Below are 27499 nucleotides of genomic sequence, written 5' to 3' on the forward strand. Positions count from 1 at the left end.
GTGGGACTCGGCCGGGCCTCCGACCGAGGAGCAGGCGCTGGACTTGGCGTGGGACTCGGCCGGGCCTCCGACCGAGGAGCAGGCGCTGGACTTGGCGTGGGACTCGGCCGGGCCTCCGACCGAGGAGCAGGCGCTGGACTTGGCGTGGGACTCGGCCGGGCCTCCGACCGAGGAGCAGGCGCTGGACTTGGCGTGGGACTCGGCCGGGCCTCCGACCGAGGAGCAGGCGCTGGACTTGGCGTGGGACTCGGCCGGGCCTCCGACCGAGGAGCAGGCGCTGGACTTGGCGTGGGACTCGGCCGGGCCTCCGACCGAGGTGCAGGGTCTGAACTTGGCATGGGACTCGGCCGGGCCTCTGACCGAGGAGCAGGGACAGGCCTCGGCCGGTCCTCCGACCGAGGACTTGGCACTGGACTCGGAGCAGGAGCAGGCCTCGGCCGGTCCTCCGACCGAGGTGCTGGGACAGGCCTCGGCCGGTCCTCCGACCGAGGCGCTGGGACGGGACTTGGCATGGGCCTCGGTTCTCCGACCGAGGAGCAGGGACGGGCCTCGCCCGGCCTCCGACCGAGGTGCCGGGACAGGCGCCATCAGGTCCGCCGACTGAAGGCCACTGGCAGGAACAGGCGCCATCAGGTCCGCCGACTGAAGGCCACTGGCAGGAACAGGCGCCATCAGGTCCGCCGACTGAAGGCCACTGGCAGGTGTCGACCGGGCCGCCTACTGAAGGCCACTGGCAGGTGTCGACCGGGCCGCCGACTGAAGGCCACTGGCAGGTGTCGACCGGGCCGCCGACTGAGGGCCACTGGCAGGTGTCGACCGGGCCGCCGACTGAGGGCCACTGGCAGGTGTCGACCGGGCCGCCGACTGAGGGCCACTGGCAGGTGTGGGTGTCAGCCACACCTTTAGCGGTGCAAACCCGGCAAGCGCTGGCTGTGCAGTTGACAATGGAGTTGGGGCTCCATTGCCAGACTTCAAGGAGCCAGGACGCTGCCGAGAATGTCGCTTTCTTGGTGGAGGCATTTTGTAGGCCAGGCGGGTTCCACAAAAAGGGGACATTTCAGCTGAGGCTGGAGCTGAGGCATGAGCTGGTAGCTTGGCTGTGGCTGTGGCGTGGGTTTGGGCTGGTAGCTTGGCTGTGGCTTGAAAAAAAAGGTTGCTAGCAGCGATTTGACGAGCCCTGCTAGCGGGGTTGGTCATAAAGTCCTGGTACCAGCGAATTACTGCAAAGCCATCAACTGCTGGGTCCATTTTAGGTCTGGTCATTCTGTCAGGTCGGGGTTTTAAAGGGAAGACTTTGGAAGGGGGAAGGTGGACCCAAATGCAGTTACACAAGAGGCAGGGATATGAGGGAACGAAAGGCGAGCTTTATTTCAAAGCTGAACACAAAAATAGCCGCAGACAAAACAGGGGCAAGAGGCAAAGTAGCAACAAAAACTGTAAGGCAAAGTAGCAACTAAAAGGCAAGACAAAGTACAAAGAAAAAGGCAAAGTTCAAATCAAACATGGAACAATACAAAACTCAAATCCAAAAACACATACCGTGGGGGAACAAGGAACAGACTGGAGCATGGACAAAGACGGACGCTGACAAGAACAATGACCAGACAAGGAGTGAAGGGAACACAGAGACTAAATACACAAACACTGATGACAAGACGAGGAACAGGTGAGGTGGACCAACAGGTGAGATAACGAAGGGGAGGAGCACATGAGAACATGAAGGGACCAGGGCAATGGACAGAGGGAGCCAGAGGGAACATAGGAAAAAACACAGGAGAACTTAAAGGACACATGAGGGCATGGGAAAAACAACACACAAGACAAGATACATAGACAGAAATCAAATACAAGAAACTACAAGACAAAACCAGACACAACACAACAACCAAGAATCTACAGTCATGACAATTAAATGTTTTGAACAACTGGCCAGAGGATATTAAAAGCCCTAATCAATGGAACACAGATAACATGATCTACCATGGCAACAGGAGAAAAAAAGCCTCAATCCTCCTACTTCTCCCCAGTGGAGTTAGAAATATTAATGACCGCATATGCAGAAAATGAGCATATTTTAAACTGAAAAAGCAATACAGCAGCAAGCGAGAGCGAGAGCTTGAGTGGCAGAAAATTTCTGACCGAGTCAATGCGTGAGTATTGGAGAAAAAAAGGAAATGTTTCGTCTTGAGCGTTCCACTCATTCAATTTTCAATTCCAATTCAATTTCATTGTACCCTCCTGTACAATGACAATAAAGACTATTCTATTCTATTCCATCTATTCTATTCACATTTAAACTCTATATATGTGTTTGAGTGCACAGGTGCAACCCAACAGGCACAAAAAGGATTTGGCAGCAACTAAAGATTAAATATAAAAATATAGTCCAAACAGGTAAGGTATAATTTAATTACAAGCAATTGTGGTGTTGTTTAGCCTGCTCTCATTAAACAGCATTCAGTGGCTACATTCAACATGTGGATAGCGATATTTAAGTAATTAGGGAAATCCCCTAAACAAAGAAAAAGCCAAATCTTCAGCCATCACTGCCAGTATTTAATTTTGTCTATATGAAAGCCACACCTAAATGCCTGTTGTGCAAGCATGTCTTCAAATGTGTGTTTTTTAGATATGTTCAAATTTGACCTCCAGTAGCCAACAGAAGGCTGAAGCCCTCAAAACAGGTGGCGGTCCACCACCACCACCACTCGAAGAGGCTGAAGAGACGGCGTCCTGTTGCTGAGGGCATCTCTGGGGGGAGCTCATCAGAGCCAGCCACGCCCCAGGACACAAGGGCCTACATAAGAGGTAAGTTATTTAAAGGAATGGCATATGTACAATCATCCTTCTTCTAGTGTTAGCCCAATAATGACCATCCATTCATCATAGACACAATTTGGCACACTGATTTTTCTTGTAGTAGTAGCTACAGTTCTCTGTAATTGGCTGCTGTTGCTCTTAGATATCAATCTATTTCAAGGTGACTCAGAGTCGGAAAAATTGTGATGGGACCTGCACACTATAGTTAAAAAGAAAGAAAAAAAGAAATGTACGATAGGTGGGACACTTTTCTGGGTAATCATCAACTGACTAATCTTCTTTTGCCAGTTACTGATGGTGTAATCTGTCTTGTGGAGCCTTCTGCTATTACAGACCTCCATGCTGTTGTAAGTACTCTTCCACAGAGTTTTCATGATGGGTAGAATATAACACACAAATTCTGTTATTACAGGAGGATGATGAAGACACCCTATCTGCTGCCACAGAGGGGGAAGATGCAGAAAGGCCCGCTGAGGTTTACACCTTTTTAAAATAACTTTGGTTTCAGTTAATGATAGTGTTGTTCCACAATGCAACTTCCATCTTCTTTCTCACACTGTTTGTGTGCTCGGGACAGTAAAGATGGCGGCTGGAGGAGACTAGGCTGCTGCTGCTCTGCTGCTCCGACAAAACACTTTCTGCTTTTACAATTCAAGACAGAGTTTTTAAAATCTACTTTAAAACACAGAAAGACTTTGAGGGAAAGACCAGAATCCCCCAAACTGTCTCTGTGTTTTAGTTTGTTCTCTGTGAATCATTCCAGAGAGATTAGTCATAAAACATACTTGTTGTTTCGTTGTGAGTGAAAAGGCACACAGCCAGTGTGAAGTCCTGAAGCAGGAAACCAACAGAACAAACTTCATGTTTCCTGCTGAAATCCATCAACTCAAACTGTCAGTGTGTGAAACTGCTCATCAGCTCTGAGTTCAGCTGAAACACTCTGCGTCCACATCTGGGATTCAAACAGCTTCATGAGCGACTGTCATGAGGAATATGTGTCAGTATGAGGAGGAGGAGGAGGAGGAGGAGGAGGAGGAGGAGGAGGAGGAGGAGGAGGAGGAGGAGGAGGAGTTAATGTGCTGCTGCAGCTGAACATGCTGATCCACACAGACACAGAGGAAACACTGAATCAGACCTGGTTTATATTTAACTGCAGATTTAAAGTCTCAACTAAACCAGACTGTGGTTCAGATCTTCTACTTCACTTATTTTATGAGCAGCTGCAGCTTTATCGTCATATCAACTGGCAACAGAAACATTCCCGCCCTTCAGGGGAAACATGAACTGACAGGAAGTGAGACAATGTGTTGTTGACTTTCCAACTGAAAACCACGTCAGCTGAGTGTTGTGTTCACTGTCACCATGAGACACACCAGCACACGGTTTGAATACAAGAATACCTCACTGTGGTGGTACTGGCTGTAAGTTGCTTACAGGCCAGCTCAACCTACATACAAATATAAACAAAACATTTAACACTAGGACAATAAACCAACAAACAAACGCCTCTTGAGAATCTGCATATGGTCCAGAGTTTAACTCTCACAGAGCAGGAAGTGACCGAGTCTGATATGATCTCAGCTACAGGAGCTTAGAATGACTGTTGTGTTGATGTAAATGCTACAGATACAACAGTGAATCCACAGCAGCACAATGTCTCTGGAATCAGGGTTGGATTTGGACAAATAAAAGACAAACAAGGGACAAACGTGGGACAAAGGAGGGAGGGATGAACGAGAGAGAGAGGGAGGGAGGGAGGGCTGAAGGAGGCAGGTGTGTCCTGTAGTGAGCTGCAGTGCAGAGGGCAGCAGACTGAACTCTTTAACAACTGATGAACATTTGAATCATGTTTCTGTTTGTTTCATGTATCAATGATGTCACTTCTCTGATGACATCAGAGCTGCTCCTCTTCAGTATTGATCTGTGCAGGGCTGTGATTGGCTGAATGAGACAGTGAGGTTGTGTCAATCTGTGTGTTGTTTCACAGACCAACTGTGATCCAATCAAATCAGACAAGAAAGGACAACAGACACATGATGTGTCAGTATTTCATACATACATTCACACACTGATGGTGCCGACCTGCACATCAGGAGCAGTTTGGGGTTCAGTATCTTGCCCAAGGACACTTCAACATGCAGACCAGGGGAATTGAACCAGTGACCTGATAACAACACACTGGCTCTGCCTCTGAACCACAGCAGTCAGTGATTTGTTTGAGTTGAATAAAGGTAATAATATTCGAACTGACCCAATTTGTACTTTTATATAAGTTCAGTTTTATTAGTTTTACTTGTACTTGAAAAAGTTCAGAACCTTTCTGTCAGTGAAACATCTGTCGGTGGCAGAATGTCCGACACAACCTGAACGCAGCATCGTGGAGATTTCTGGGAAACCATATGACCCAACGGGAGGAAGTTTGAACTAAGACAAGCAGGAAACTGATAACAGAAAAGAGACTGACAGAACAGAGACCAGAAGAGAGAGACCGGCTCCTCTTCAGTCATGTTTAGGTTCAGATCTGCTCCACTGACGTTCCTCCTCACCTGTTCATGGATCATCGCTGTTAGTGGAGGTAAGAGGAAGCTGCGTGCAAGTGCGAGTGTGTGTGCGTGTGTGTGTGTGTGTGTGTGAGCGAGAGAGAGAGAGAGAGAGAAAGAGAGAGCGTGCACGTGTTTTTTCGTCTGAAGTTCCAGTTGTTCACGTCTTTGAGTGTTGACGTCACCCGAAATGTAGCACACTTCGGGTACCACGGTGGCTCCTCTTATGAACAGTGAGCAGCTGCTCAGACACTGGGCGCATTCAAGTTGAACTCCAGCAGACCTCCTGTAGGGGGATACAAACGCCGATGAAGTTTGACACTTTCAACTACCTGTAGACCTGACGAGATTTGGCTGAGCTTGCGATGTTTGTCTTCCTCGTCTGGGAAGTAGTGGAGGAAATTGAAATTCCATAAATGTTTGAGGAAAATCAACAACGCAGGCTATCAGTTTTCTTACCTGATGCTATGGGAACTTTGCTGGCCTTTTACTCATATTAGTCTCCTTCAGAAATTATTCAATCCGAGATGTTCAAAATAGTAGTCAACCAAAACATTTGGGCTGAGGGAATAGAGCAGTGGAACTGCTGCCGTGTTGCATGCAGACGACCGGAGATCAAGACTCGTGCTGCTGCATTCAATATCTGTATTGTCTTATGGAACAAAAATTATGAATGTTTTCTATTTATGTCCATTAGGCCTAACAAGTTTATCTTGTATATCTTGTCAAATACAGTCCCACTGACCTAAAGGGCAGCTGCTAGTTTATGCAACTTATGGTGGAACACAATGTGGCTGTTACATTTTTTTGCATGACTAAAGCAGACAAACTATCTCTGATAAAATAATACCTGCACGTATCGATCCCAGGTATACCGCAGGTCATAGGTCTTCAAGCTACCGCAGCGTAGCAACAACCTGTGTTGTCTGCATGAGACACAGCAGTTAACCACTTCTCCATCATCACCACAAGCTGACAGAACTGAGCAGTTTATTGACGACATCTTTCAGGGTTGTTGCGTTAGATAAAGGATTTTATAGGTTTATTAATGTTGACTATCCCATAGGTGTGGCCACACAGCTGCTAATTATCTGAAAGTATGTGATATTTGAGTAGAAAAGAGGCACAGGCCTTATGAATATGGAAATTAACCGAAACACACGTCATATACGTCAGTGTAGATGAGAGCCAATTAGGGCAAAGTCCTGACGTCATGAAGGTGGGTCTGGGGTCGCGCAGTACCTGGAGAGCAACTGCGCGAATGCTCTGCAGCAGCCTTGCTCCCGCGATAACTTAAGGTCATGTGACATCAGATGCGGAGCAGAAACCAATCCCATCCAGGTCATCGTGGACACATTTTACCCAGCATGCATCACGATTTAGGCAGCGATGCACAGCGCTCCATGATCTTGAACTCGCCTAGTGTTGTCAACTTGGCATCTTTGTCTCTATAATTAGTGAGTTTTCAGACCCCTCTTGCGACTCTTTTTCAAAAAAGCGACAAGTGACAAATGTAGCGACATTCTGATGTTGTCGGAGACTTTTGGAGACCCTGACATGAAAGCACTATCGTTCTTACACTTCTCAATGATCAGCAGGTGCTGCCGCGGGCCCTCCCCACCCCAAAGCCCTGTCAGACAGCCCAGTCCTCGTGCAGCAGTCCCCCCAGCTGCAGTCAGAGAAGAAGATGTTCACCTCTCCATGTCCAGACTACGATTTGTGCATGAGCTGCTGGCTGATGTAAATGTAATATGTTTCTGGCTAGAATAAATCACTGCACTAAAATAAGTTCATCTGTAGTTCTAAATATAATAAGAGTGTTTTTTAATTAACTTTTTGTCTCACCCACAACGTGATGATTCTCCAGCGCCCATTACAATTACATGCACAGGGCCAGTTATGCAAATTGGGCGATGATGTCATTTAGTGACGGTAGTACCTTACTGAGGAATTGGCAACAGTACCACAGGAACCGGCTCGGTTACAGCCACCTCTGGGCTTATCTCCTATTGGTGAATCGAACCTGGTGCCGACCCGAATATACTATGTATTTAGTTCAGAGTGTCATCATCATATTAGAGCTGTCAGTGCAGCGGCTCCTCTGCAGACCTGCTGCTAAAAGCACCTCTGCTCAAACTCAGCGTGGTCCAGAGGCCACATGCAGTCCAGCTCAACCTCAGGAGGGTCAAACACAGAGAGATGACAGCATGATAACTGATACTGTATCGTGACTATCGAAACCAGATTCGTCACTGAGAGGAGAATACATGGATCTGTCTGACGCGCTTAATCCAAGGAGGAAACGGGAAGCCGATGCAGGAGTCCAACCTGCAGGTCACTGTCACAGCACTGGGCAGCTCCTTCAGCAACAGACTGATACACCCTCAGTGTGTGAAGGAGAGGTATCACAGGTCCTTCCTACCTGCTGCTGTCAGACTGTACAACCAGCACTGCTCCATATAGACCTCACGTTGTACTCTGCACTGTGCAATAACTCTGTACAAACTCATTTCAACACCCATATTTATTATACATTTATAAAATCTGTACATAAAAATTACTGTCCATTCTTGCACTATATCATGTAAATATGAATATACGTTGATTCTATTCTATTTTCTTTCCTTTTTAATTATAGTGTCTAATTTGCTATTGCTCTGTTCTTATAATATTCTGTCGCTGCCGTGACAAACACATTTCCCCGTCTGCAGGACATTAAAGGATTTCTGATTCTGATTGAATTGAGATGCGAGAGAAGTGAAAGATGTCAGGAAGTAAATGCAAATAAAATCAACCCTTTCTTTGATTCATCAAGTAAATTAGGTTATGATCATGCATATGATCAAACAGTGATGATCATTAAAGAGTCACTCTGACTTCATTGAAATGTGATGTGTATAATTCATCAGGTTTGAATTTAAAGAGGTGAAACATGAGATTTAAGATTGAAAGTGTTTCTCCATCAATGATCCGACTGTATGTGTTTATCTGACGAAGTCAAACTGCTGCAGCAGAGTAAAGAAGTCATCAGTCATCAGTCATACTAGTGCAGTGCCCGTAGGAAACATGTATTCCTATAGAAAAGTGGGAGGTTAAGTAGCTTTTTCATGGATGGCCAAATGAGGCTGTGTTTGAAGGTGGGACGTCAGGGATATTTAGGTTAGTTGTGAAATCCTTTGCCATAATATTTCATCTTAAAAACTATTTACTTGGTTTCATTACTTTCAGCACAACCTCACGTGTAACTGTGCAGTTATTTTTTCATTTTGACATACTGTATTAACACAATGGACCTAAAATAGAGTGTTATAGTAGATAAAATTTACATTTTTTACTGTGAAAACCACAAATATGTTTAACAAACTATCCACTACACACTAAACTAAACACTACATAACACACTAACAATACACTCCAAACACGCTTAATGTCACAAATCTCTCAACTCTCAAAACTCGCTATCTCTGTCACTGTCCCTCCGACAACTTCTCCCTGTTCCTAAGCAACCAAATCACGTAGTTTGCCATTTAATTTTGTGATTGGTTGGTGGGGTGCCTTTTTCCACCAATAGGAAAAGGAGTAGCATAGCTGCTAGCTACAGACAAACATCCACAGTTTGTTGTCCTTGTCCGTGTCCAGATCTCCTCAGACCCGAACAGACTTGGTCCGGACTCTTTTAGTCTCATTAATCTACAACAGTCAGTTTAGATGCACAGAACAGAACCGAACTACGGCAAAATCCCGGTCCAGCTCGCGCTGCTGCAGGTATAAATCTGCTCGTTTCTTAAGGTGGGGGGTCGCGGTGGGCTCTGCAGTGATTGGCTCTGGTGCACACGTGACTGTGGTGGCACCGGTGGACAATGCTCGCGAATTTGTAAAGCATTTATGAAATAATTTATTAACAGCATCATTGTCGTCCACACACACACACACACACACACCCACGCAGCAGCCATGATGAAACTCTCAGGACACACACACACACACACACACACACACACACACACACACTAGAGAGATTACAGGCAGTTCTACCTGCTCACACTGTTTACTACATGACCAACAGGGGTGTTAAAGGGCCAGCACGTATATTATTACTGTCACTAACTTGTACTGCTGTCTGGATATGAAAGCTGCGCTCTGATTGGCTGAGTGGATGCTGGCTGTTCATCACATGAGAAAGTTCTGTTCTTTGCTGTCCTTTACTAATCAAACATCTCTGTTATTGCTTCATAGAGCCTGAGTTGATACGAGTAAAACTTGGAGAGGATGTAACTCTGCCGTGTGACGCTGGTGACGTCAACATCACAGCTGCAGAGTGGACCAGATCTGACCTGGTGGATCCAGACTATGTCCTCTTTTACACTGATGGACGCTCAGATCCAACCCACCAGCACTCATCCTTAAAGGGTCGAGTGCAGCTGGTGGACAGTGAGATGAAGAATGGAGACGTGTCTCTGATCCTGAGGGACGTGAGAAGAGAAGATGTCGGTACTTATGAGTGTCGAGTTCAGACAGCTGGTTCAAGACGGAAGAAGAGAGCCCTCATCAAGACTCAGCAAATCAGCATCGTCCAGCTGCAGGTGACAGGTGAGTGTGTGTCTGTGTGTAAATCAGTAGACATGCACACGCGTACCGTAACTTACCAAATAATAGCCGAGTTTCAATTAACCGCAGGGTCCCTTTAAACACCGGGTGCAGGTGTATATTTTGGTGAATAACCGCTGGTTCCAAATGAATGTCGGGTCTAATTTAATTATTTTTTAAATAAAGGAATAAGACGTGACCACTGACACTGCACGTTTCTCTTCTTCACCTTTTTCACGTATTGCGCTTGCCTTCTGTCAGTCAGTATCACACTGATGATTGCCATGGCTCATGTGCAGCAAAACAATAAAAAGTACAACTTGAAATTCAAACTTTCTGTCTTAAATATGCAGAGGAAAATCAGGGCCTTATGATTTCAGCAATCAAGGAATCGCGGACGGAATCACAGAATTGGCCGATTAAAACGGAATCTGTCAGGGAGGGGGAGTGGGACACAGGCGTGGACCCAGGGGTGTCTAAAAGTTATCCAAAAGGGATAACCACAAAGTCGCCAAGGCGATGGATGGGAAGGGGGGGAAAAGATAAACCCACTAAACTGTTTTGCGCCACTACAGGCTTCTCTAATAAAACAAAACGCTCAAATGCTAAACCCAACCACCACTGCCAAGCAGCTGACCCAAAACCAAAATTGTCCAGGAGACCCAGAAAAGACAAGGTAAATAGCCACTAATACACACAAAGAACTCAGTTTCAAAGCCACAGGGAGAACCTCTCACTATCTCTGAAGGTGAGATAATGAGTCAGCACAGAGCACTGGAGACTCAGAGTATATGAAGGCTCCCCACACCTGGTCTTAATCAAAGCCAATCAGTGCCACACACACACACACACACACACACACACACACACACACACACACACACACACACACACACACACACACCTGGTGGCAGTGAGTGACTCTCTCACCACTCTCACAGGGCTGAATGCTTGAGTGCCCTCACAAATCTACTTTTTAACGCGGAATATCGCGGAATTTGACATAATTTCACTGAAATGTTGTTCTCGTGTGGAAGAGGAACGTTTGTCTGGGCAAAACTGCACGGGGGGAACCAAATCTGGGTGGCACAACAAGTCGCCGCCGCCCCCCTCCCCACAGACTGAGCTCCTCCATCAAAACAATGTAAGCATGGCGAAGCAGCTGCCCACGGCTCCGTCTTCGTCGGCGAAAAAGCTGAGAAACTTGACATTTACCCCTCAGTGCAGAGCCGAGCAGTTCCAGAACGACTTGTATGTGTCAGGTGAACATTTGTTTTGCAAAGAAGCAGTCTTGCGTCAGTGTTAGCCACGTGTCCGATTCATATTATCAGCATATAATACCAGAGTGACTGCTAACTGCTGCTAACAGTAGCTGCTGTTAGCTAGCTAGCCCCGTTAGCCACAACCCTCTTAGCTGACACTGCCTTGGCTGGGAGGCTTTTCTGGATCTGCCTGAGAGCTGACCATGTTTTTATTCAATGAAACCCCTAAAAACACAAAATATACTACTGTATGAAGACATGATGAAGTCAAAATATTTTTGATGCACTTTACTGTACTGTACGGTACAGTATTGAGGAAATATGTTTGTCACCTCAATTAATTTGAGGTAATTTCTATTTACTTTGTGTACATTTTAGTCATTTACATTAAAAACACACTGTTTTTGGTAGTGTAATAAGAGTAAATTGGGATTCACAAAAATTAAAATGGAAAAAACGGTATTCACAAAAATTAAAACGGAAAAAACGGAATTTGGGAAAAAATAAAACGGAATTTGGGAAAAAATAAAACAGATTTTATAGGGCCCTAGAAAACTCTGGAGAAGCAGCCGCAAGACGTTTCTCTGTCGACCCCAAGAGAGTGAGAGATGGGCGAAAAAATAAAACAGAGCTACAGCAACAGGACCAGGCTGCCTGCTGGAGGGAGGAAGAAGGCTAGAGGAGCCTGAGATAAACATGTGGGGATGAGTTATCAGCAAACAGGCAAGCCACGAGAGAGTGTCCCGCAATGACACAATGATCAGGGCGACGGAGAAACAAATGTCCGCCACCGTGAGTGACAGCAGAGATGAGGAGTTATCTGTGAGTGCTGGTTGTCAGTCATTGATGCCGGTGTGACAGTTTAACTGGCGTTCATTTTAAATGGCGAGGGTCCCAGATGTGCTGGTGGTGTGGTTTGAGAATCCCGTCTGGAGAGAGAGGGGTCCTCGGCCATGTCCGCTAACCAGGAAAAACGTACCGATCGCCCTGCGCATCGATCCAAGTCATGTAAATGTATATTCGTTTTGACGTGGCTTGAACACTTCTATTCCACACAGAGATGCCGAGGTCTGCGACCTGCAGACCACTGTTAGTCTAGCGCTACAGAGCACACAATGACAGTGTAGGTGACTGTGACGATGCCTGTCCGGATAAAAACGCAACTGTCTTTGAATCGTCCAAAAGTGCATGTTTTCGGGCTTATATCTTTGTCGTGAATGTCTGTACTCACAAACAACTCATGGGTGGAACAGTATGAGGCATTTGTTCACGCCAAGCGGCTCGAGAGCAGTGTGGAGACGCTGTTAGCTGTTCGCTGTGGGGTTGAGTGTGCAGCGTCCAGGTTAACTTGTGACACCTGTTACCATCGAGTATTTCTTTCATTCCGCACTGCGTTCAAATGGTTACTGAATGAAAGCCACCATTCCCAGCCGCATACATAGTTATTAAGCCGAAGTTAAGTCGATGTGAAACCTGTATAATGTCATACAGCCTGCTCGTCAAAGAGTCTACAGAGTACGTTGACATCCAGCCCAAACTCAGCGTGACGTCAGTCAGCTGTGGCAAAGCGAGCAGACACTCTTCTCAAGGTATAACGACGGATATCAGAAGGGAGAGGTTGACTCCTCACCAGAAGTTAGGGCAGGTGTCAGCAAACTTCACTATCAAAAGAGCCATTTTTGCCCCCCAAGTCCCTCACCACAAAAATCTGTCTGGAGCCGCAAAACATATTTGTGAACTATAATGAAGGTAACGCAGCCTAGATAGTTTAACTTAGCCTATCAAGTCTTATAAGAAGATAAAATAAACGTTAATGTATATTTTTACATGATGTGGCAACTCTGCAGTAGGCTACTTATGCTTTCAGTAAAATATACTTGAACTTCGCTTTTCCATTTCAATGATGCCATGTTTTGGTGCATTTATTAAATAAAAGAAGTAGCCTACAATAAAAAAGAGAAAATAACTCATAAAAAGTAGCCTCATTTGATAATAAATAAAACTCATAGTGGCAGGGTGAAAAAAAAAACACATACAGTGATCAACCTCCAGGCTTGAGCATAAAATACAATGCTGTTAACTCAGGATCATTCAATTAATCCCAACTTGATAAAATCAGATACAATTCTGTGTGTAGGCTGAACATTTTATGTCGGAGAATATCAGAATCACTGTAGGCCTAAAACACTGATGATGATTAAAAAAAAGATTCATTTTCATGTAAAGAGACGCGCAGAGAGCCGCTGCAGAAGTGTAATATAGCTTACCTGTTTGCCAAAACCACATGTGTTGATCTACTGTGTGGGACCACTTTTGTGAAGGCTGTGACAGTTAAAATAAAGTCCTGCATTACTGACATTACTGTTTTCTTTCCTTTTGTAACAACTGTGGGTCACTCTTGGTACTGTGTGAGAGGACGTATGGCTTGCATTGCATCTTGAATGTAATATTGTCCACCACGTTGACATATGTTGGATTTGTTTTCTGCTGTAACACAGGGCTGGTGTGTTGCCCATGGGTTGCTTTAGTGTTTGTAAATGATGACAAGTGGGGAACACAGCCAAAATTCTAAAACGTGGATGCTTCACAAACTGTTCAACACAGTGGCACAAAAGACACACACACACACACACACGCACACACTGTGAAGGGGGAGTTAACTGTGAAGGGGGACGTCTCTCACTTTGCCACAGCTGACTGACGTCCCGCTGAGTTTGGGCTGGATGTCAACGTACTCTGTAGACTCTTTAACAAGCAGGCTGTATGACATCATACAGGTTTCACATCGACTTGACTTCGGTTTAATAACTATGTATGCGGCTGGGAATGGTGGCTTTCATTCAGTAACCATTTGAACGCAGTGCGGAATGAAAGGAATACTCGATGGTAACAGGTGTCACAAGTTAACCTGGACGCAAAACAAATACACATATACATGACTTGGATCGATGAGGAGGGCGATCGGTATTTTTTTCCCGGTCAGCGGACATGGCCGAGGACCCCTCTCTCCCCAGACGGGATTCTCAAACCACACCACCAGCACATCTGGGACCCTTGCCAGTTAAAATAAACGCCAGTTAAACTGTCACACGGGTACGTCAGCTGTGGTTGTTGCTCCCGGTAATCGTGTTGTGTGTTGGAGAGCGCAAACAGCTGCTCTATGAACGGGGTCTGATTCGTGACGTGGTAGCACTGTTTTTTTTTTTTTTTTACTACTCTTTTTACACTAGTTGCATACATTAGCTTTCTTGAGCACAAAGTGCAGGAGCAAGCGCCTGCTGCTCTTAACTTCTTGCACCAGCTACCAAAAGGCTTACCGCCTTTCTCTATTTCTTCTATTCACGCCCAACGCCATTTATTTGTTAATCCCTTATAAATTAGGAGCGCATCTTCCCCAGGCTTCATAAATGTATTATCCATCCTAATCTCCTCCATGACGTCTCTGCACGGGTACCAATACCGCAGACTGGTTGAAGCACATTTTTCCAAGACCTGCCCCATTTTACTTCTGATTGGCTAATGATATAATGTAATAATGTTTGAGAGAGGGAGAGCTGTGTTCCCATCATCTCATTGGCAGACGGACTCATAAACTCTCAAGTGATATCAAGACTTTTTTTTCCCGCAGCTAAATGCCGCACCCCGGAAATCCGGCACGGTGCCGGAATACTTTAAGCCCTGAGTATGTGTCTGTGTGTAGATCAGCGTGTGTCTGTGTGTAGATCAAAGTGTTCACTGTCACCTCCAGAGGACCAGAACAGAACCTTCACTCCTGTGTTGTTCTGGTTTAATTGGTTGCTGTTGGACTTTTTCTTTTCAGGAAATGTAAAAGACAAAGAAACAGAAAATCAGAACTGTCTGTGCTGAAGAAACAGGAGGTGATAATCTCAGCGGATACAATCCGATCAGCTGAGATGTGTTTTCAGAACGTGTCTCCAACATGTCTGATGTTCGTTCTCTCTGTGGGTGTGAGTTCAGGTAGAACTCAGGGACCAGGTGTGTAAATCATCCACTGTGTTCTATAAAGACAGAATGAGGTCATCTCCAGCTGACCTCAGACCAGCTCATACACCCGTTTCAGTCTGTGTGTTGTTTCACAGACTGACTGTGGTCCAATCAGATCAATCATTGATGATCAATAAAGAGTCACCCTGACTTTATTAAAATGTAATGTGTGTAATTCATCAGGTTTGAATTTAAAGGTTTAAGATTGAAAGTGTGTCTCCATCAGTGATCCGACTGTATGTGTTTTATCTGACGGAGTCAAACTGCTGCAGCAGAGTAAAGGAGTCATCAGTCATATTACAGGGAGTTCTACCTGCTCACAGTGTTTACCACATGACCACCAGGTGTGTTAAAGGGCCAGCACTAGGGCTGGGCGATAAAACAATAACGATATCTATCGCGATAGACACTTGATCAATATCAATAGAAAATACGCTTGATAGAACGTTCGATAGTTTCACTGAACTCCATCAGAAACAGATGATCTGCGAGCGGCGAAATACAGTGTGAGACGCAGTTGCTGGACGGAAGGTTTATACACGCAACTCTGTTTACTTTCGATCAAAACGAAACTTAACTTCGCAACGGCCCAGCGGCGCTAATGCGTAAGGATACGGTGGTTCTACGATTGAGAGAATGTAGTGCCAAAAGAAAGGGCGGTCTGACGGAGATGTAAAGCGCTGTGAATTTTCTCTATACAACGTACACTTCAATAATATAGATTTTTTAAGGTGGGCCTCGTTTTAGGTGGTTAAAATTTGCTTTGCACTTGACCGTGTTCACTGCAGTACAAAGCTGAGCGTCTGGGCTGGAGCAGAGACGTTTTACTATTGCCTAGAAGGACTTTGGCTGGAGCGGCTCTCCACTTCTCCAAATTGAGGCTGCGCTGATCGGTGATTACGGTAGGAAACAGATCGACTATAGATATGTACTTTATATGACCCCACTTCAAAAAACCCGAACTATCTCATTAACATATTGTCAAGCAGCAATATCAGCTTCTACACTATTATGTCTTGAAAAGGATTTTTTTTTTCAAAAATTCACCTTTAGTCACCATTTTAAGGGTTATTTTTCCAATATTACTTATTTCAAATGGGTAAAAAAAAAATCAATAATCATCGATATTGACTGAAATGAAACACTTATGTCGTGATACATTTTTCAGCAGTATCGCCCAGCCCTAGCCAGCACGTATATTATGACTGTCACTAACTTGTACCACTGTCTGGTGTCCGTCTGAAAATGAAAGCTGCGCTCTGATTGGCTAAGTGAATGTTGGCTGTTAATCACATGAGAAGTTGAAGCAGCTTCATGTTTCACGATGTCAACAGTAGGGCAGTAACGACACATGTATCAAAACTGAAATCGCGTCACTCGGATCCACAAACCTGTCTCGCGGTGTGAGAAGACAGAATTGCGACTCAACTTCCAGTCCAGATTAGGGGTGGGCGATATATATCGTTTGCGATAATATCGTCATTGTTGTTTTGACGAGGTGCAAATTTCCATTATCGAGTATTTGAATTACTTCGCCGAAAATATTGAAACGCACCCGGAAACTCCTCACATCCATTTAATACACAGTGCAGCATCGCTCTCTGCAGCATGGCAGGATTCAGTCACACACTTGTGGGCTTACGTGATCACATGTCCTCTCGCTAGCATCCTCCTTGCAACAGTTTAGCAGCGCGTCGTGATGGCAGAGAGAAAATGCAGGCGCCTCCAGTCCCTGAAGCTACCGGTACTTCAGATGATTGTTGTGTCCACTTGTTAGCTAGCGCCAAACTAGGAACGGTCGCTACTTTCAAATTAAAAGCCCCCCGCTAAGAACCCAGTTCAAAACTCCGATGGGGTAAAATGTAACACTCTTATTTTGAAGACAAATTCTTTGTCTCACTGTTGACAGTCAAATTTCGAGCTTCACGTCACATGTTTACACCGACCCCAGAGGTGGCTTCTGGAAAAGGAGGAATATTTTAGAATGACAGGGCCGCTCTAACCTTGGAGCAAATGTGCCGCCTTTTCTATCTAGAAAGGGCTGTTGACAGACTGGTGTTTTTGGCTCATAATCTGAAGTAGCCTAATCAGTGAATCATTAGCCTAGAATGTTATTTGTTCAAAGTTCTGCGAAGTTTCTGGCATCTGTCCATAGCTGTAATAATACTGGGTATTTTCTATCTGAGAATTGTGGATTTTTTTTCAACATTACTGTCATTATACTGTCTATTTATTTCGTCCCTTTTTAATTGTATTGCTTATTTTTGCTATTGTTTCTGTTCGTGTAATATGTTTCTGTTTTTGTAATATTCTGTCGCTGCTGTGACAAACTAATTTCCCCGCCTGCGGGACATCAAAGGATTTCTGATTCTGATTCTGATTCGTTTACAAATCTTTATATTTTTGTACACTATTTGAAAAACCCGTAGTGAAGCTTTTTAGCAAATGTCATTTTTAGATTTTTTTGTTGTTGTTGTACAATCCTGGATGGAACTTGAAGTTAGTAATTTGTTTAATAAGGCCATAAGATGATGCACAATAATTCTCAAAATACTCACAGAGCACTTTGTTACAAATGCTACTGTTTTTATTTTATCATATGCTCTTGTTTGTCTGCACTGCAGCACAATTTACCTGACAGCTGAATGTTTACAGAATTCAAGATTCCTACATTGTAGTTCAATTATTGAGTTCAAATGTACAAAAATGGAGAGTCTTTCTTTTATTTGTACTTGAATGCTAAAGTTTTTCAAGTTGAAATCTGTTCAACTTTTCACACCGCTTGGCACTCAAAAAAGAGTTTTTGAGAGCCCTCAGCGCTATAAAGCGTTTGGTTGACACAAGGCCTAACTCAGACAATTCCAGTCACATTTTAAAGGATATCGACTGATTATCGTTATTGCCAAAATCCCCCAAAATATCGAGATATTGTTTTTTGCCGATATTGCCCGCCCCTAGTCCAGATCCAACACTATGCGCTGTAAGTAGCTCCTTTCACACAGAGACGCGACATGAACACCAAAGCGGTGGTTCACTAATTCTCCGCTGATATGGTGATTCACACAGAGTGAAACATCTCCGCCTTAAAGACGATCCGCTGTGTAATTCAGACAGAAAGCCGGTGCTGCGGCTCCTAAAGAAGCATGCGGTTGACGTCATGATGATGACGTCAATGTTTCCCAGGTGTCCTCCTGTTAAAATACTTCTGCAATAATTTAGAACTGGAGGAAGGAAGCTCAAAGTTCAAACAAGGTTTTAATCTTGTACAAGAGGAGCATTCACAGAGCAACACGCAGGTCTGTTACAAAGTGAAGACTCAATGTCTGAGGAGAAAGGCATGGTATGTGTGGGTGTGTTTTCAATCCAATAGTTCCTAATTATGACCTGCACTTCAAGGAATACTTCACAGAGAAGGAAGTGATAACCTTCAGTGGTCACTGAATATCTTACATGGGTCATAAAACAGCCTAAAGCAAAGTCACAGATTACAGGTCATGTTAAACAGTTACATTGAACATTCCTGTGTAAGACTTCAGTTCACATCTCTCTTCACGAAGTACAACATTTCCATCACATATCCCTCCTGTTTATGCTGATTTCAAGCATAATTATAACACATTTTGTAGAGTGTGATAGCGAAAAATTATCAGGTAGTTCAAAACATTCTAATTGTCCATTATCTTTCTGGATAGGGAAACTCTCATATGGTCCCGCTGCCCCGGCAACCACACGCAGGTACTCAATTTAATAAGGCACAGAAGTTATATAAAGATGGGCATAAGTTCAAAAGAATTTTGATTACATTGTCACCCCAAAACAAAACATAAACGTACTCACCAAGCAAGTTAACCCATCGGGCTTAGCTACGGACCTATCCTAACCTAACTAAACTTTCCCTTGCACGCAAAAAGAATAAAAGACATGGGGTCACTTTCCCTATGTACAAATGCTGTGAGTATTTTTCTCCTCAGTGGCTCTAGTCGACCAATTTCCATCACACCTCCTGTCAATCTAAACCTGCTGACAAATCATATGGATGCCGTTATAATGTGTAGTGATCCTACACAGATCCTAACCCATCAAACATCCTGGAAAGTTATGAAGTTACATTTTTCTCTCTAAATTACATAATTAATAATCGCCATCAGTAAACAGGTCGCTTTCTGACTCTGTCACTGGCGGGGACAGAGGCTGTTTTCCGGAGGAAAGTTCCCTGAAGTCTCGGTCCGGAGAGCTGACGGTCACAGTGACTTATTTCCATTACAAACACTCCATGAATTAAAGTTATTGCCGGTTACAGCCACTGTTTTTCGTGCAGAAATGAGACAAAGAGTCTGTAGGACAGACAGGGCAGACACTTCTCCACTACAGTGTTGATTTTTTTTTTTTATTCATAAGTTGCAAAGGAGTTACAGATACTATGTTACCTTAGTTTGGTTCTGTAATGTTCGTTTGTAGGACATATCTCTTTATTTGGTTAAGTGAGGGACCTGTGTAGTTAACAGACCATCCGATAAACACTCAGCCAGCTCATCCATTCACATTGGTTCAGTTTGCCAATACTGCACCTCTGATACTATCAGACGAGTATCATAAGTTATTGAAATGTTACATAAATAAAATGTTACATTTTTTTTTAGACAAAAAATGGGTAAAAAATCGTGATACAAACCGAATCGTGAGTTTGGTGTATACACCCTAGTCAACAGATGTTCTGAGTGATGAGTGGATGTCTCCAGGTGATGTCAGGGTTACTGTCTGTTCTCTGCTGTCCTTTACTAATCTAACAGCTGATCCTCCCTACATCTGTTTTATTGTTCCATAGAGCCTGAGGTGTTAAATAGACGAGTGGGACAAGATGTAACTTTGGAGTGTCAGGCTGGTGATGTCACCACAGAAGCTGCAGAGTGGACCAGATCTGACCTGAGGCCACCAAAGGACATCCTGTTTTGGAGAGATGGACGCTCAGATCCAACCCACCAGCACTCATCCTTTACAGGTCGAGTGCAGCTGGTGGACGGTGAGCTGAAGAATGGAAACATGTCTCTGATCCTGAAGAACGTGAGAAGAGAAGATGTCGGTACTTATGAGTGTCGAGTTGTAACAGCTGGTTCAAGACGGAAGAAAAATGAGACGATCAGCATCGTCCAGCTGCTGGTGACAGGTGAGTGTGTGTAGATCTGTGTGTCATTAGTGTGTCCTCTGTGTGTCATCTGTGTGTGTCTGTGTGTAGATCAGTGTGTCTGTCTGCTGATTCACTGTTCACTCATGTGCTGACTGATCACTGTCACCTCCAGAGGACAAGAACAGAGACAACACTCCTCTGTGTTGTTCTGGTTTGTTTGGCCACTACATGTATTTGATTACTTTAGTCATTAGTTACTCTGCAGGTTCAGATTACTCTGTGTTTATAGGCTGTTAGCTGTGATGTGTGACCAATCAGATGGTGTTGTGGGCGGGACATTGTGTGAGAGGAAGCTGCATCAGAGACAAAGCAGCACATTTTACATGAATCGATTTGATCAGCAGTCAGACAGAAACTTCAGCTCAGTGTTTCTCTAACTGCTGCATGAACCAGAACCAAGAACAGACTAACTGGACAGAAGTGAACTTGGTGAAGACAGCTGCCGGTCTCACAGAAGTCCCCGGTGGGCGTCACAGGAAGAAGCACCTTCCTCCCTCTGATCTGATTGTCACCTCGGTCCAACGTCATGCCTTTAATGTGGATCTGTGTCATCTTCACTTCATCAGTGTGTTTCAGCTGCAGGACCATGTTTTCTTCACAGAAACACATGAAGAACAGATTAAAGGCAGCAGATGTTCACTGTGTCTTTAAACCCTGATGAATGTAGAAGACTGTACAGTCACACTGTCCTCACTTCTGTTCTTCAGGATTAGATCCCTGCAGCTCGCTCACATTCTGATGGCTTCTGTTCAAAAAACGTAATAATGATGCTTTGCTGACAGCAGCGTCACATGTGGATGTAAATGTTGGCCTTCATTCACACAGAGTCTGAGTTGAGCTTTAGCAGCACAGTTTACAGGCTGCACACACTGCAGAGGACCACATTCACTCATGACATGAAATAAGGCTGCTGTCATTGACCCTCTCTGTCTGTGTGACCTCACAGTTTCCCAGCATGCCTCAGCTGTGGAGGTGTATGAGGGGGGCCCGTTTGTCCTGCTGCCCTGTGATTTTCCTGCTGATGAACTGGACGAGCCCTCAGTGGTGTGGAGCCGCTGTGCTCTCAATCCTTCAACCGTCCACCAGTGTCAGCAGGAAGGTGACGAACTTAGAGACCAAAACCAGCTTTACAGTGGCCGAACATCCATGAAGACTGACGCTCTGGAAACTGGAGACCTCAGCCTCCATCTGACAGAACTCCACCTCTCTGACAGCGGCGACTACACCTGCACCGTCAGATGGTTCAGTATGGGGAGACAGAGAGAATGGAGAGTGACGGACGTACATCTGCAGGTCAAAGGTCAACAACTAACCCTAAAACTTTCTGTAGATACAGATCAGAGGTCAGAGGTCAGAGTTCATGTTCTTTATGTTTCTAGTTCCCACAGAACGATTCCCATCCTGGGCCACAGCTCTCCTGGTTCTCCTGGCTGTTGGACTTCTTGTTTCTGGAGCTCTTTTAGTACATTTTAGGCACTATTTCATGTCAGGTATGTCACTACTACTACACTACCCATCATGCACCTGGGAAGCATCTTTACTCTGGTAGCTCCCTGACTGTTGAGACAGAATGTCAACTGTGAGGTCTGGGATTATAAGAGAAGGATGAGACAGTGAGGTCTGGATTATAGAGAAGGATGAGACAATGAGGTCATGTTACCATCACAGTTCCTGCTGCTGTCTGCACAGCTGATGTTGTTTGTTGTCCTCTCAGTCTACCAGGTGGAGGTGGATTCAGGGGCAGAGTCTGTCCAGCTGCCCTGCAAAACCACAGTTCACCTGCCTAAAGATGCTAAAGTAGAGTGGAGGGACGGAGAATACAGGAAGGTCCATGTGTATCAGAACGGCTCTTACCAGCCTGAAGAACAGGACCGTGATTACAGAGGTCGAACAGAGATGAAGAGAAAACTGCTGGAACCTGGAGACCTCAGTCTGACCCTGAAAAACCCCACGGACAGAAACAGCAACATCTACACCTGCACCGTCTACAACAGGGAGGGACGCAAACTGATGGAGAAACAAGTGAAGCTGTGGGTCAGAGGTCAGTACTGTAGATACAGGTCAGAGGTCAGTAATGTAGATACAGGTCAGAGGTCAGACTGACATCAATCAGTTGATTGATTTACAATCAGAGTTGACAGTATTGATCTGAATATGATGTTTTTATTTGATCCAGAAGAAAGTTGAAGGAACGAGCTGAAAGAAACAACAAATCTTTTCATCACTTAGAACAAAGAAATGCAGCTTCAATAGTTTGTATCAGTTATTCCTTCTTTTGCCTGCTTTGTTCACGCTTTTCTGTTTTACACCTTTTAATCTATGGGAGACGTAAGAATAGGCACCTTGAATATAAATGGAGCAAGGGATGATGGGAAAAGAGAGTTTTCTTTTCAAGCTGTGTTCTCTCAATAGGCTGGATGTTATTTTGGTAGCAGAGACACACAGTACTGCTGTGTGTACCTTCTTCAGTCACAAGCCAGTAACAGTTGTGGGGCTGGACTTGTTGTTACAGGATTTGTAATTAATTAATCTAATCGCATTTTAATCTCATATCTGCTAAAGGTACCCAAATAAAGAATTCGAATTCTAGGACATTACAAAATTGTATTGCATGACTAATACACTAAGAAGAGAAGAACTTGCCATTCAAAGGCCCTAGCAACGATGTGCTCGCCTCACTCCCCTGAGTCGCGTCCATGTCTGTTGTCAACCTGCTTTGACTAGCGACTAGGGCTGTAACGATACACCAAACTCATGATTCGGTTTGTATCACGATTTTTGACCCACGATTCGATACAAACCTCGATTACTTTTTTCTTTCTAAATCAAACATTTTATTTATGTAGCATTTCAATAACTTATGTATATGATACTTGTCTGATAGTATCTGAGGTGCAGTATTGTGGAGGGCGTGTCTATCTGATGGTCTGTTAACTGCACAGATCCCTCACTCAACTTAATACAGAGAAATGTCCCACAAAACAACGTTACAGAACCAAACTAAGGTAACGAAGTAACTGTAACTGTCTTTGGCAACAAGTTAAAAATACCACAGCTGAACATGGAGAAGTCCTTCCTCCCGCCCGTCCTACAAACTCCTCGTCACATTTCTGCCATGCGTCTGTCACCGGCAAAAAACTTTACCTCACCGAGTGTTTCTGATGGAAAAAAAATCTCTGCGACGTCAGCCCTCCGGACCGAGACTTCAGTGAACTTTACCCCGGAAGACAGTCTCCATCGGTTTTGATTGACAGGGAGAGGAGACACTGGGGAAACCCCTTGAAAACACACACACATCATCATCATGACGTGTACCGTCACGTCTCTTTAGGAGCCGCAGTGCCGGCTTTCTGTGTGAAAGCAGTTCGTCTTTACAGCGGTGTTTTGCACTTTGTGAACGAACAACGGCGGAGGATTGGCGAACGACCGCTGCGGTGTTAATGTGGTGTTACTTATAGCTCATAGGGCTGATCTGGGCTGGAAGTTGTGTCGCGATTCTGCCTTCTCACAGCGCGAGACAGGTTTGTGGATCTGAGTGTCGCCATTTCAGCTTCGATACGTGTATCGTTACAGCCCTACTAGCGACGCAGGTGGGAAGTGACAAACACGTCCGGATAAGTTCCTCGGTGCTATTGCTATAGTGACGTGCCACTGCCAAGTAGTAATTTTTATAACGCGTTAATTTGCAGTGTAATTAATTAATCTAATTAACGCGTTAAACTGACAGCCCTATTAATGATATTGATGGTCCGGCTGTGGGAGTGGAGAGAGTGGTGTTTCTACATGTTTTAAATGAAGTGACTGATAAATGTAATAATGAGGAATATGTATTTATGGGTGGAGGTTGTAACAGTACTGAGGACAGCAGGTCAGACAGGAACCATGCAGAGCCTCACGCTGCCTCTCACACTCGTCTGCTTCACCTCATGGAGGCTCAGGAGTTGTGTGATGTGTGGAGAGACAAAACACCTGGACACACCTGAACATAACTCACTGTCTGTGGCCAGGCTGGATCGCTTTATTGTTTTAAACAGCATTTTAATGTGTTTAAAAGGTTGTGTTATCAGCCCTGTTGGCTTCTCTGATCACTCACTTGTGACAGCTTCTGTTTTTATAAAATATAAAACCAACAGTGTCTATTGGCATTTTAACACGGCCTGACTGGAGGAGAAAAACTGCAAAGAAACACCAAAGTATGAAATCTGAGTTTGTGTCTTTTCAACAGTGGTGGGATTTTGGAAAGGTCCAAATTAGGCAACTCTGTCAGCAGAACACTTAGAATGTCAAGTAAAATCTCTGGGGTCTGAAGTGGAGAAACTCTGTCCACCAGAGACCAGAACCAGACTGAGACACTGAAGTTAAAAAGTCTCTTTCAGCTTCCTGCTGGGTGTCTCAGCTCAGGGGGTTCTGGTCCGGTCCAGCTTCCAGACTGTAGCCCAGATGGATGTTCCATCACACTTGTTCTTTGGTCTGGAGCGTAAGAATGGACAGAAGAGGTTCATTCACAGTTTAAGGTCTGACACTGGGCAGCTGCTGACTGATCACACTGCAATCCACAAACATGCTGTCAACTTTTCCAGTGAGCTGTTTGAATGTGAGCACAGAGAGCAGCAGGCAGCGTCTCTCAGCTTCTACACTGGTCTTCCTCAGGCTGAGCAGCAGAGTCATGTAGAGCTGGAAGCAGCTCTCTCCTCTGATGAGCTCTATGCTGCTCTGCAGAGCATCAGAGTGGGAAAGCTCCAGGAATAGACATCTACCTGTTGACTTTAATAAGCCTTTCTGTTCGGTTGTGGGGGTCTGCTGACAGTACGGAGTGACGATCAAGTCAAATCTATTTTTTTATAGAGGCCAAAATCACAATGACATTGCCTCGGTGGGCTTTACAATCTGTACAGTGAACAACATCCTCTGTCGAGAGACCCTCGATTCGAGTGAGGAAAAACTCCACATGTTGATGGAAATAAACCCTTTTATTTTATTTTGTTTTAATGTTTATTTAACAGGGACGATACATACAGCATTGCCACAGAGAATGGGAAAATGTGATGCACATAAGACGTCTAGCTTAAGCTAATTTGCAGTCTTTGTCCCTGGTCAGGCTTTAGAATAGAATAAAATAATCTGTATACAATAAGTGCAATTATACAAAGGCAGTGGATAATACAGTGAATAGGTACAAATAAACACAGCTGCAGTTATAAATTTCAGATTAAAACACAAGTTAAATTTAGCATTAAACATAGAATAAAGTACTGTATGGACAATGACTTGAGAGAAGTTAATGTTCACATTTCTGCTGCCACAGTTTAACTTTCACACTAAACGTCTTCAGTTCTGTTTGGGATTTAATTTCCGATGGTAAAGAATTCCATAGGTGTATACCTTGCAACAGGGTAAAAAAAAAATAACAATGGAAGAAACCTCAGGAAGAGCCACAGAGGAGGGATCCCTCTTCCAGGACGGACAGACATGCAGTAGATGTTGCATGTACAGAAAAGAGCATCAAATCACAGTTTACAAGTAACATTAACAGAAAGTCTGATAAAAGTTATATATCAAGTGAGTGGATCCAGGAGACGACTGAGCAGGACGAGGCATCTCCAAGTGGTGCCCGAGCCACACGACCTCCTGTCCACCATGGTGACCTGGAAGAGGGCAGGACACACAAGATAATTAGTAACAGACAGAGAGAGGCATCAAGATTTACAGAAATATAGATATGAGGAGATAGTGAAGCAGAGGAGAGCAATGATCCAGCAGAGCCCGGGGTGTGATGATCCAGATCAGTCAGTATCTCAAGGCAGCAGGAGCCCGAGAGTGGTAGATGGTCCCAGGGGGCCGCGGTCCATCAGAAGGGAGCCTGAAAGAAAGAGGGGAGGAGGAGGCGGAAGAGGGGGAGGAGGAGGAGGAGGAGGAGGAGAAGCTATAGAGAGTGTCACAGCTTGCAGCTTGTGGGAACAGAAAACAAGAACAAAGGTTAGAGAAATGTGATATTTATCAGAATAAACAGATTGTTTCTCGTCGGCAGCACAATGTAAATTTACTACTAAAGGAACTTATTGAGACTGACACCTACCCAGTGAAGACGTTTACATTTGATATCAAGGGTTAAGTAAATGTTAATGATCTTAGTAATTTCTTTGATATGCTGATCAAAAGAGTGTAGAATCAAAAGTCACACCTAGATTGTTGACGGTTGAACTTTGAGAAATGATCCTGATCAACATGGTGTCTCCTTCTGGCGGGGTGATGACCAGCATCTTAGTTTTTTCTGAATTTTTGGAGCAGAAAGTTTTCTGACGTCCACTTCTTCACTGCATATAGACAGGTCTCTAATTTCATGATTTGAGATTTGTCATCAGCTTTTATGGGCACATACAGCTGAGTGTCGTCCGCATAGCAGTGGAAATGTATTCCATGGCTCCGAAAAATTTGGCCGAGAGGTGAAATATATAAAGAAAAGAGCAAAGGGCCCAGAACAGAGCCCTGGGGAAGTCCATACTTCACAGCAGTAAAAATCGATGAAGTAGCATTGTAAGAAACACATTTGGTTCCTCCGGACAGGTACGATCTTTGCCAGGCTAGAGCCTGGAAAAAACCTTTTAACAGGGTAAAAAAAGAATGGAAAAAACCTCAGGAAGAGCCACAGAGGAGGGATCACTCTTCCAGGACGGACAGACATGCAATAGATGTTGTGTGTACAGAAAAGAGCAACAATTCACAGTTTACAAGTTACATCAACAGAAAGTCTGATTCAAGTTATATGTAAAGTGAGTGTATCCAGGAGACGACCGAGCTGGACGAGGCATCACCAAGTGGTGCCAGAGCCAGATGACCTCCTGTCCACACTGATGATCTGGAAGAGGGCAGGCCACACAAGATAATTAGTAATAGACAGAGAGAGGCATCAAGGTTAACAGAAATATAGATATGAGGAGATAGTGAAGCAGAGGAGAGCAATGATCCAGCAGAGCCCAGGGTGTGACAATCCAGATCAGTCAGTATTTCAAGGCAGCTGCAGCCCGGATACAGTAGATGGTCCCAGGGGGCCGTGGTCCATCAGAAGGGAGCCTGCAAGAAAGAGGGGAGGAGGAGAAAGA

At 44.6% G+C, this 27499-nt stretch overlaps 2 protein-coding genes across 9 annotated transcripts in view; one reads left to right on the forward strand and one right to left on the reverse strand.

Annotated features, from left to right (window-relative positions):
• LOC115590038 (Fc receptor-like protein 5) overlaps positions 1–27499 on the reverse strand; it is a 435016-nt gene that overhangs the window by 59215 nt on the left and 348302 nt on the right. The window lies entirely within an intron of this gene.
• Positions 5217–27499, forward strand: part of LOC115589946 (muscle M-line assembly protein unc-89-like) — a 50001-nt gene continuing 27718 nt past the window's right edge. For 4 of the 6 annotated variants that reach the window (XM_030431128.1, XM_030431131.1, XM_030431132.1 and 1 more), the window contains exons 1-6: positions 5217–5395; positions 9597–9950; positions 20040–20378; positions 21346–21699; positions 21779–21889; positions 22114–22440. In XM_030431128.1, coding sequence (XP_030286988.1) covers positions 5326–5395; positions 9597–9950; positions 20040–20378; positions 21346–21699; positions 21779–21889; positions 22114–22440 — 1555 coding nt within the window. In that variant the 5' untranslated portion in view covers positions 5217–5325. The remainder of the gene's footprint in view (positions 5396–9596; positions 9951–20039; positions 20379–21345; positions 21700–21778; positions 21890–22113; positions 22441–27499) is intronic. The other 2 variants (XM_030431129.1, XM_030431134.1) reach the window with 2 other exon arrangements.

This window comes from Sparus aurata, chromosome 10 (genome assembly GCF_900880675.1).
Source record: "Sparus aurata chromosome 10, fSpaAur1.1, whole genome shotgun sequence".
Lineage (NCBI taxonomy): Eukaryota > Metazoa > Chordata > Actinopteri > Spariformes > Sparidae > Sparus > Sparus aurata.